Genomic DNA, 9,919 nt, shown 5'->3' on the forward strand with positions numbered 1-9,919 from the left:
GCCAGCAGCGGGTTGCCCGGCTGGGCGGGTGCCGGGCCTGCGTGCTGCCCGGCCTCGGGGCTGGGCGTGCTGGGGCAGCGCTGGGAGAAGGCCCCGCCCGGACTCCACGGCGCGGCGCCCTCCTACGGGACAGAGACAGCAGGCGTTTCCCACAGCCCCGCGCTGGCCCGGGCCTGCGCCTCAGGAACCCCCACCCTGCCCCGGAAATCCTAGCATTTACCCCAAACACCCTCGGTGCGAAACGGGCCTGCACCGAGCCTGTCGGCACATCTCTGACACAGTGTCTCCCGGGACAGAGCGCAAACCTCGCACCTTGACCTGCTTCTCCACATGCTGCAGTTGGGCCAACCAGGCGGGCTCCGAGAAGGACTCCTCTTCGGGCTTCTCTCTCAGCTGAGGGTCGAACAGCCGCAGCTGCGAAGCGACCTAGACGCACACGAGGGGTGGAGGGCAGTGACCACCGGGGACTTGGACGAGCAAGCTACGGTGACCCGGAACAAAGGCGTCCGGGTCGTCACCCAGGAAGGTTCCCCGAGGCGCACCTCAGCCTGTGCCAAAGCGGCTGGCGACGCCGAGACCTCAGCAAGGGGGCCGGGGCCGTGAGGCGCCCTGGCGACCGCGCCGTGAGCCCGTGAGCCCGGGGCCGGCGGCCCGCACCCTGGGGCCGGGTCTGCCGCCCCGACCATCCATTTCCACGGACTCAGCCTCACTGACCAAAACGCTGAACAGGCCCAGAAGTGCACATGCTCTGATGGGCGGCAGGGGGGCGAGGAACAGTGAGGGACGTGGGGACAGAGGAGACAAGAGGGCCCTGCGTTCACTGCTGAAGCTGGTGGACGAATTTCTATTTTCATAATTGTCTAAAAACTCTCCTAACGCACCACTTTCCCAAGTTATCACATCGGTGCATTTTCCAGAATGAAACTCCCGGGCTGAGGGGAACCCCTGTGCAGCGGGCAGTTTCTGCCGGGCGCCCCATCTCGTTGGTGCCTCGCCTGCTGCCGGAGGCCGGTCACGGGGTCCCCGTTCTACAGGGCCAGACACTGAGACTGGCCCTGGAGCAGCCAGGACCCAAGGCCAGGACCCTGGAGCTCACGCTGTTCAGCGCTAGACCCAAGTGCGCCGCGGGGAGAGCCTCCTGGGCACAGGATCCTTCTTCCTTTGAAGCTGCCGCTCAGTTTCTGCCCAGCAGCAAGAGGCCTGAGGGGCTCCTATGCTAACTTACAACACCACAGGCACCTGCCCGAGAACACCGAAATCCCTTCCGGAAGGAGGCCCCCGCTCGGCTCCCGAGCCCCGCCGGCCCCGGGGCCCCGGGAGGCCGCTCCGGAGCACGGTACCTGGGCCAGCTGGCTGATGAGCACCGGGGAGTACGCGCCGGGCTGCGCCAGGACGGCCTTGGCAATCACCTCGCAGTAATGGAAGGCCTGCGTGGCCAGCCCCATCTCCGCCAGGCGGCACGAGTAGATGAACTTGAACACCTGGAGCCGGACAGAGGGTGGCGTGCTCTGAGGGCCTCGCCCGGCCCCAGCGCCCCCACCCCGAGCACCCCTGGTGCCCCTGCGGCGCCCCGACCGCGCGATGCCTGCTCTTGGGTGGATCTTGTCTTCCACGTATTTATTTTTATAAGATTTTGTTTTTTAAGTAACCTTTACGTCGAACGTGGGGCTCAAGCCCACGGCCCGGAAATCAAGAGTTACATGCTCCACCGACTGAGCTGGCCAGGTGCCCCCAAGGGACCTTCGCCGGAAGTCAGCCACTGAGCTTCTTGGAAACTCGGTCCTTCCCGTCAGCTGAGCGCGCGGCCCGGCCAGCAGTCCCCGCCCGCTCCAGACGTCTACACCCACCGGTCCCGCGCCACCCAGCGCTCCCCGCGACACTAAAAGCTGCTGACAGGAGTACTGGAAACCAAACACTCAACAAGCGTTTTAAATGCAAAATCCTCAACTCAACAGGGCTCACTTCTCACGCCTCACAGACCCGATGTCTCCTCACGATTTCCAAAAACACCTTATCGCTTTCTGCATAAGGACTCAAAAACCCACGACAGTCGGAGACTTGTGAGCACTGACCGGCCCCCCGCCTGGCCCCAAGCGTACCTGGAAGTTGGGAAAGGAGCAGGTCTGCGCCCCGAGAGACTGGGCATATTCATAGGCTTCCGTCCTCTGAATAGCTTCGTTGGTCGCAAACTTGGCAAACGGCAAACTGTTGAGGAAATGGGCAACGCGCTCCCTGAGCAGGTCGCCGAGAAGCCCCTCGTCACCTGTGACAAGGAGGGGCCGGCGCCGGGCCGCCCCGCTCAGGGTGAGCCGAAGGAGGGGTGCTTTCTTCTAAAGGAAAACAGCACTACGTTCCTCACCTGTGATTCGATCCGATTAAAACAAGTTTCGTGGTTTTCTTTGTATAAACCCCTAGGCCGACCTGGGCCATGAGGTAGCAGAAGTGTGCGGCGTCTAAGAGGCCTTTCGAAGCTGAGGGGACACAGGGCAGGCCAGGGTCAGGGAGTCCACGTCCTCCCGGAAACGCCAGCAGCGCCCTCCAGGCGCGGCGTCCCCTGCCCTCCCCCTCCCACCTGCGTCCGCACCCGACCCACCTAGAGTGTCGCCCATGGTGGTCATCGCCCTGGACTCCACATCCACGCTGCTGCTCAGGTTGGACAAAATCATAGCAAGGTGCGGCCTCCAATCTCCCCACTTCTCGTCTCCGCAGCACTGAGGTCAGAAAACCACAAAACAAGTAAACCCTTCTCCTCTGAGCGCCGTCTTCATCTTGCGCTGGGGGAGCTCAGAGAGCAGGGGGAAGAAGGACCGAGCGGGGACTGCAGGCCGCGCGGCCCATGACACGGTCTGGCAGAGGACGAGCCCGGACAGACAGCTGGGCCTCGGGGACGCGCGCGCCTGAACACTGACCATGGACGCAGCAGGCATCCGGCCCGACATCAGCTGGTACACGGTCTGCAGGGGGTCGTTGATCGGAAGACTGTTGGCGAACCTAGGCGGGCACACAGAGCGGGCCCTGAGCGGCCCCGTTCAAGGACAGACAGAAACAAGTCTGGTCTCACCTCGGCCCTTTAGTGCCCGCCCAGCACTTATCCCGGGCAAACAGAGCCTAAAGAAATCGTGGGTGTTGTACAGAGTATGTGAACACTACACGGTCCGAACACATTTCAAAAACTCCCTCCGCAGTCCTACCCACGGAAGAGGGCCCAGCACGCCTCCGCGCCCCGGCTTTCCGGGACAAAACCTGCAGGTCACTGGGCTTCGCAGGGCTGACAAGGCAGCACGACCGGGCCGGCTGCAAGGGCCCAGAAGCAGTCTACACAGCAAGATCCTCTACCTGGTCATGACCCGGGCGTGTGTCCGGCTGTCCATCTTACTGGCCAGTAAGAGAGCGTGTCCCCACAAGGCATTTTTCATCGCGGACTCTAAGGCATCCTGCAAGGCATTTTTGTGGTCACCTGAGTGACCAGAGCCACGTCCCCAACACGAGCAGGCAGACGCCGCAGCCCAGGCGGCGCCGGGCGTCGCGGGGGCGGGCAGGCAGAGGGCACACCACAGGTCTGCTGACGCGCGCTCTGGGCCCGGGAACGAAGCCCGCTCCCCGCGTGCGCCGGCGGCAAAGTCCCCAGGGCGGTGGGGTCGCGGACACACGTGGCGTTGTCATCCACTAGCCCGTCAGAAACCAGGGCGACCGAGGAGCGGCACTGCCACCGTGGGACAGGCCGCAGGGGCCGCACTTCCCGCTCCAGAAGGCCACAGGAGGCCTCCACGAACGTCATCTGACACGCCCAGAGCTTCCCTAAGGCAGCCTACCCTTTACCCAAAACCACCCGGGGCAGAACTCCGAGGACGCCTTCGGGGAGACGGACAGTCCGATAAACGACAGGCAGACCTGACAGACTTTACAATCGCAACCGGCCAGAAAACGTCCATATAAAGACGTGACACCCAAGTCCTGAGAACCTCGGGCCTGAGAGCGCCCGCCAGCAGGGCCCACACACGGCCCCCTGGGGCTCAGCTGGGGGCGGGGGGCTCCCCACAATCCGCCCAGTCCCAGCGAGCCTCCACGCAGAACAGCTCTCCGGGGCCGCAGGCCTCCACCCGGGGTGCCGCCGAGCAGCCCCCACCCGGCGCCGCCTCACTGGGAAGGACAGGGCCATTTCTGTCTCGTGCTCAACTTGGCCCTGAGGCCTGCACACGGCGGGGGCGGGATCCGAACACAGGAAATTCACCTGTTTGCTGAATGACGAAAACCTGCACGAGCAAGTCTCCCACCCTGGCAGCCCTTGGAGAAGTCTTCACTGACGCGAGAGGACGTACCAACACCACACAGAATGACATCTCAGGCGCTAAGTCCCAGCTGAGCCACCAGAGCTCCCAGGAGTGGGACCGCACCAGTCCCCTCTCGGCCGCCCACCCGCGCTCCGTCTCCGGGGACCCCGCTCGCCTTCTTGCGGCCGTAGAGCAGCAGCTCCCGGAACCGCTCCGTCTCCTTCTCGAGCGCGCCGGCGGCAGCTGCGTGGCCGTCCGTGAGGAAGGAGAGCTGGGCCTCCCCCGACTCCTCCTCCTCCACCTGCTCCACTGCCTCGGTAGTGAAATCAATCAGGTTGGCTTCGTTGGGGGACTTCCCAGGAAGCCAGGTCGTCCGGTGGTCTCGCAGCAGGAGCTCCGCGATGTCGGTCCCCACCACGGTCTGCGAGGGCCACAGGCCCGGGGAGGAGAGCGCAAGGCTTTACCACAAACAGGAGTCACCGCAGGGGTGACACGACGTCCCCGCCTGGGTCCGGGCGAGGCCCCGTGCGCGACTCCTGGGACGAGTAGCGCCGCCCGTGACACAGCCAGGAGCAGGTGGACAGACCAGACTGCCTGACAGGCCGACAAAGGAGGTGGCCCAAACCCCCCTCGTCCCAAACCACCCGGCCCTGAATTCCCCTTCCCCTGGTCACTGCGAGGCCGCCCTTGCTGAGCGAGCCCCTGGACAGTGAGCCCGCTCGCCGACACAGGCGGGGATGGAAACCCCACCCACCTCCTGGGGGGCGCGGCGGGGGGGGGGCCGAGGCGGGGGCCAGTGAGATACTCACCCCGTTCTGCCTGCACAAGAGAACAATGAAATTCCAAAGGAGACTTGCAGACTCTTTGTCAATTAAATTTTCGTTCTGCAAACATTTTGCAGCTTTGTTCTGTGCAAAATTAATAACATCCACTTTATGGGTGTCATCTCTGAAAAAAGAACACACACTCAATGACCAGCAACAAGTGCGCCCGCGAGGCCGAGCACAGCAGCCGCCTCCGGACAGACGCCGAGGGCGCTCCGACGGGGACATACTTGCCGAGCGGCCCCGGGAAAGAGCGCATGTCCTCCTGGTCCGGCGTGTGATGCAGCAGTGTCTGCGGGGGAGCCGGGGCGGGGCAGGGGCACAGAGAGAGCGAGCAGCTCAGGCGGCGGCGTCTGCCGGCCGCGCCTCCGTCCCCCAGCGCGGGCAGGTTTGGTCCACAGCGGGGACCATGCCTCCCCCTGCCCTCTACCTCCGAGGCAGGGCCCTAACACATGCCCAGAAGAGGCCTGCCAGGCCTGCAGAAGAGGGCGCCCCCAGCCTCTCCCCGTGAGCCCCATTCAACCAGTTAGGCGCCCGCGAGCAGGGGCCTCCCCGCTGAACCAGAAATGTGAGTAAAGACAAAAAATAAGTACACAAGAAAACCAAGTCTAAAGTGACCCCCACCGCAGATGCTCAGAACGCTGGCTTCTGAGAGGAAACAGGCTTGACCCAGTACGACAGACACATCCACGAACTGAAGGCGGGTGCGGACACTGCGCAAGGGCGCCCCTTCAAGCGCGGCCCCAGGAGGCGGACGCCCCCACAGAATTACCTCCATGCTGTGGACCTCGACCAGCGCAGGCTGCCCTTCTGAAGGCAGGTTTGGACTCACTTTAATGAGCTGACCCCCAGGACCGAACCTGGCACAGACATGAGGCACCGAGAACTTCTCAGGAGAAGTTGGTCTTGACGGAGCTACGTTTAAATAAAGCGAGAACGAAACAGCTCATCAGTCTGTGATGCTGCCGAACTAGGTCAACAGCACAGGGTGTCAAGCTGCGGTCACAGGTTAGACCGGTCACGGCGACCTGGCCGCCCGCGGGAAGGAGGTGATGGTCAGACATCCCCCAGAAAAGAGAACTCAGGTGTGTGTCGGAAGAACATTTCGGTCATTAAACATGGCAGCTACCCTCTCGTGAAAACAAAACTCCTTTAAAAACAGCTGCGTGCACTGAGCGCGGGTCCCTCGGAAGCAGCGTCCGGGCTTCCGGCCGCTCGGGCGCCCCCAGAGCCTCCGCGCCCCGCGCCCCCCAGCGACCCTTCACAGGCCGGCTCCTGGCGGCGAGCAGTACAGGGACGGACGAGGGGACAAGGACAGAGGTCTCAATGCAGCAGTGCCCTGCAGGGTCCGATGCCCCTGAGCTCCTCCAGGGAAGAGCATTTGACCGAACACAGAGAAGTTGAGACTGTGGCACAGGTGACAAGTCCACGTGGTGTTTCAAGGGGACTTAGGAGTTTCCTACACAAACTCACCCAGCAGCGGCACCAGGGAGCCCAGGGTGGCCGCGCCCGAGAACCTGGCAGGAGCCTGTGCTCAGAGCCACACCAACGCGGGCACCACGGACAGGGCGGGCTGCTCTCGGGTCTGAGCCCGAGGGATGTCAACAGCCCCTGTGACATGCTCTGTGACTCACAGCAGTCCTTACTCTGCAGAGGCGACCAGGCCAGACCACCACCAGTTCCCTTCAGAGCCCAAATTCTCTCCCTCCGTCACCCCAGGCTCTCGAGGGCCCTGGTGGCGTGACCGATGTCTCTCCACAGCCAGAGGCGCCGGGGCCCCAGGGGCACACACACCTTGCTCCACGGTGGGCCAGCCGGCTTCGGCAGCGTAGCCATACTCCGGGAAGCCCTGGGCGCTGCCGAAATTGTTGCCGTAGGCATAATCGCCAGGCAAGGAGTCCGGGGGAGGCGGGGCCTCATAGGAGGCAGCAGTCACGCCGTGATTTCTGTAAATCTGACTCTGAGGAAAGAGCGCACAGGACCGGTCAGCCCCCGGGGAGCCTGGGAGCCCCGGACGCGCGGGTGGACACGGGCACGGGGCCCACCTGGCGCGAACGGGAGCTGAGGCTGCTGCGCAGGCTCTGGGCCGAGCGCTCGCTGTGCACGCTGCGCCGGTCCACCTCTTCCCCGTAAGGGTCCCTGTGGGGCTCGGGGTCGTCGTCGAAACTGCCGGTGAAGCGCGGGTCGTATCTCCAGGGGTCATCGTACCTCTCGGGCCTGGAGGGAGCAGGGGCAGAGGCAAGGAGAGGGGAGGGTGGGCAGGGGACTCCAGACAACGGCCTCTGCTACATGGCAATGAGGTCCTGCCGTGTCACTGCCACCCCGCTGCTGCCGGGTGCCGGGTCACCAAGCAGGGTCCTGACCCTCAGCCAACCAGTGAGAGGCTACCCTCGGGGGGAGTGGCTGCCTCCCAAGCCCAAATTCAGACCCCACTTTCACCTTCAGATTTGGAGAAATAGACCCCAAGTGCACCTGCGTGTGGCCACACCTCTCCCAGACCAGGAAGAGGAGGGGCTGACTCCTGGTACCGCCCCCAGGCCAGTTCCCAGCACCCCCTCCCCCGCAACAGCACAAGCAGGAACCTCAGGAGGGCCGGTTCATCCTTGTCCCTCAGACAGGGACCCCAACGTCAGCTGCTCATCAGGATCCCAAGCACAAGCGTAGCTTTCCGATAAATGACAGACATGAGGCCAGTCCCCTCCTTACCAGCGTGCATTGTACCAACCTGTCCCCGAAAGTGTAGTTTTCCTTCCTGTACGAATCGTATTCCGCATCATACCAATACCTCCGGTCACAGGCGCGGGGGTCCCTGAACCTGGAGCCGTAGTGGTACGGGTCCCAGCGGCCTGGGTCTGTAAGCCGGGGTTAACGGTTTATTACAACAAGAAAGAAGGACACCTCTCCCGCCTCGGCGGAAGACGCTCCACCACCCGAGCCCTGAAGGACGCCTCCAGGACCTCAGGGGAACCAAACTTTTCTCCCCAAATGAGGCGACCTTGGAGAGTGGGAGGCGGAGGACCCGGGTGCATCCTGCCTGCACTGATGGCACATGAGAGTGACTGGGTCTTCCCTCAACGTGGGTGATTTAAAACAATAAAGGCCTAAAGGGCATCTTGTTCGCAGTTACGACCTTTTAACGCTTAATCCTGGGACTACACGTTCTCCTTATGTGGCTTCTAATGCAGCTCAAAGTTTAAGAAATAATCCCAGACTAAAAGGTTGCTTAAAAAACACATATACTGGGGCGCCTGGGGGGCTCAGTCAGTTGAGCGTCCAACTCCTGATTTCGGCTCAGGTCATGATCTCCGGGTTCATGATATCGAGCCCCACATGGGGCCCAGCACTGACAGTGTGGAGCCTGCTTGGGATTCTGTCTCCCTCCTTCTGCCCCTGTCCACTCGTGCTCCCTCAAAATAAACACTTTTTACAGAATACATTAACATGGGCGCCTGGGGGCTCAGCTGGTTGAGCGTCAGACCTCAGCTCAGGTCATGATCTCGCGCTTGGTGGATCTGTGCCCCGCGTCGGGCTCTGTGCTGACAGCTCAGAGCCTGGAGGCTGCTTTGGATTCTGTGTCTTCCTCTCTCTCTGCCCCTCCCCCACTCACACGGTCTCTCTGTCTCTCTCTCAAGAAATAAAACATTAAAAAATACATTAACATAAACTAGATGTACTATTTTTGGCACTTGTGAGCAAAATTTATATCTAAAGTGACGCAAACGTAAATGGAAAAGAGGCCCGTGGGAAGTGGGACAAGCAAGGGGCAGTGGGCCCGGGACCCTCCCCTGCACCTAGAGCACAGGTTGCAAGCGGGCAGCAGCGGCCATCAGGACCGCTCGGGGGATGGGCGCTGAGATGCGCACCTGCCCCGTGGGAGAGTGTCGGGACCAGAAGGCAGCTCGGGGCGCACGCAGGGACGACATCTGACGTCCGCGCCGCGCGACCTGGGGGGCTGGGTGGGGGGAGACGGCTGCAGGAGGGGCCAGTGTGACCCAGAAGCTGGTTTCCCATTTTATTTCTTTTCATCAATTCAAATAATTACGCAGGGACAAGGCTGCTCTGCAGCTACTCAATCAGGCTTTGCTGGAAAAACCGTACGGAACTACTAACGTGATAAAGACGCGTCAGTGCTATAATTAAGACAGAATTCCTAAACAAGAACAGCAATATAATTCATCCCAAGTGCAGCTTATTTCCACCTACTTTGGCTCTGGGACTAAAAACCTCAAGAGAGCAATGGAGTGCAGGGCCCCCTGAGGAACGGCCAAAGGGCACGGGCGCGCTCGGCCGCACGAGTGGTCTGGGCGCGTGTCCGCCTACGCCGGCCGTCTGAACTCCCGAACTCACCTCCGTAGTCATACTGGCCGGAGTAGTAGCCTGCGTAGTAGTCGCTGTGGCTGCTCCACCCGCCTTTGGAGCCGCAGTGCGCCTCGGGGAAGCCTTGCCTGCAAGCACACACGGGCTGTCACGGGGCTGGCTTCCCCCGCTTTCTCCGAGCACAAGACGCGGTCAGTTCGCGTAATCTCCTGAGCACCAGGCACTCAGCAAAACGCTTTGTGAACATACTCTAATGAGAGAATCCAAACCAGTGACACCGAGAAGACACCCTGCCACGCAGCTACACTTCGTCCTGCCAGGTGACGCCGCCTGCCGCCCGGTCCGTGCGACACCGCACACACGCATGCAAGCCGGCTCGCGAGTCCCCTGGACGGACGCTCAGCAGGAGCAGAGAGCACCGGGCTGTCAAAACCACCTAAGGCCGACGTCGGCGCCGTCTGCGCGGCCGCGGCTCCGGGGGCAGAGGCACGCACCCAGGCGTGGGGC

At 62.4% G+C, this 9,919-nt stretch overlaps 1 protein-coding gene across 3 annotated transcripts in view; it reads right to left on the bottom strand.

Moving 5' to 3' along the window:
• The window catches only part of SEC16A (SEC16 homolog A, endoplasmic reticulum export factor), a 27,545-nt gene that overhangs the window by 6,055 nt on the left and 11,571 nt on the right, over positions 1 to 9,919 (bottom strand). For all 3 annotated transcript variants that reach the window (XM_029919425.1, XM_029919426.1, XM_029919424.1), the window contains exons 4-19: positions 9,443 to 9,540; positions 7,821 to 7,947; positions 7,141 to 7,312; positions 6,890 to 7,055; positions 5,868 to 6,010; positions 5,326 to 5,387; positions 5,081 to 5,219; positions 4,447 to 4,692; positions 3,337 to 3,434; positions 2,910 to 2,991; positions 2,594 to 2,711; positions 2,360 to 2,471; positions 2,100 to 2,205; positions 1,341 to 1,481; positions 313 to 426; positions 54 to 122 (exon numbers count right to left, since the gene is read on the bottom strand). In XM_029919425.1, the coding sequence (XP_029775285.1) occupies positions 54 to 122; positions 313 to 426; positions 1,341 to 1,481; positions 2,100 to 2,205; positions 2,360 to 2,471; positions 2,594 to 2,711; positions 2,910 to 2,991; positions 3,337 to 3,434; positions 4,447 to 4,692; positions 5,081 to 5,219; positions 5,326 to 5,387; positions 5,868 to 6,010; positions 6,890 to 7,055; positions 7,141 to 7,312; positions 7,821 to 7,947; positions 9,443 to 9,540 (1,993 nt within the window). The remainder of the gene's footprint in view (positions 1 to 53; positions 123 to 312; positions 427 to 1,340; positions 1,482 to 2,099; positions 2,206 to 2,359; positions 2,472 to 2,593; positions 2,712 to 2,909; positions 2,992 to 3,336; positions 3,435 to 4,446; positions 4,693 to 5,080; positions 5,220 to 5,325; positions 5,388 to 5,867; positions 6,011 to 6,889; positions 7,056 to 7,140; positions 7,313 to 7,820; positions 7,948 to 9,442; positions 9,541 to 9,919) is intronic.

The sequence above is a fragment of the Suricata suricatta genome, chromosome 13, assembly GCF_006229205.1.
Source record: "Suricata suricatta isolate VVHF042 chromosome 13, meerkat_22Aug2017_6uvM2_HiC, whole genome shotgun sequence".
Lineage (NCBI taxonomy): Eukaryota > Metazoa > Chordata > Mammalia > Carnivora > Herpestidae > Suricata > Suricata suricatta.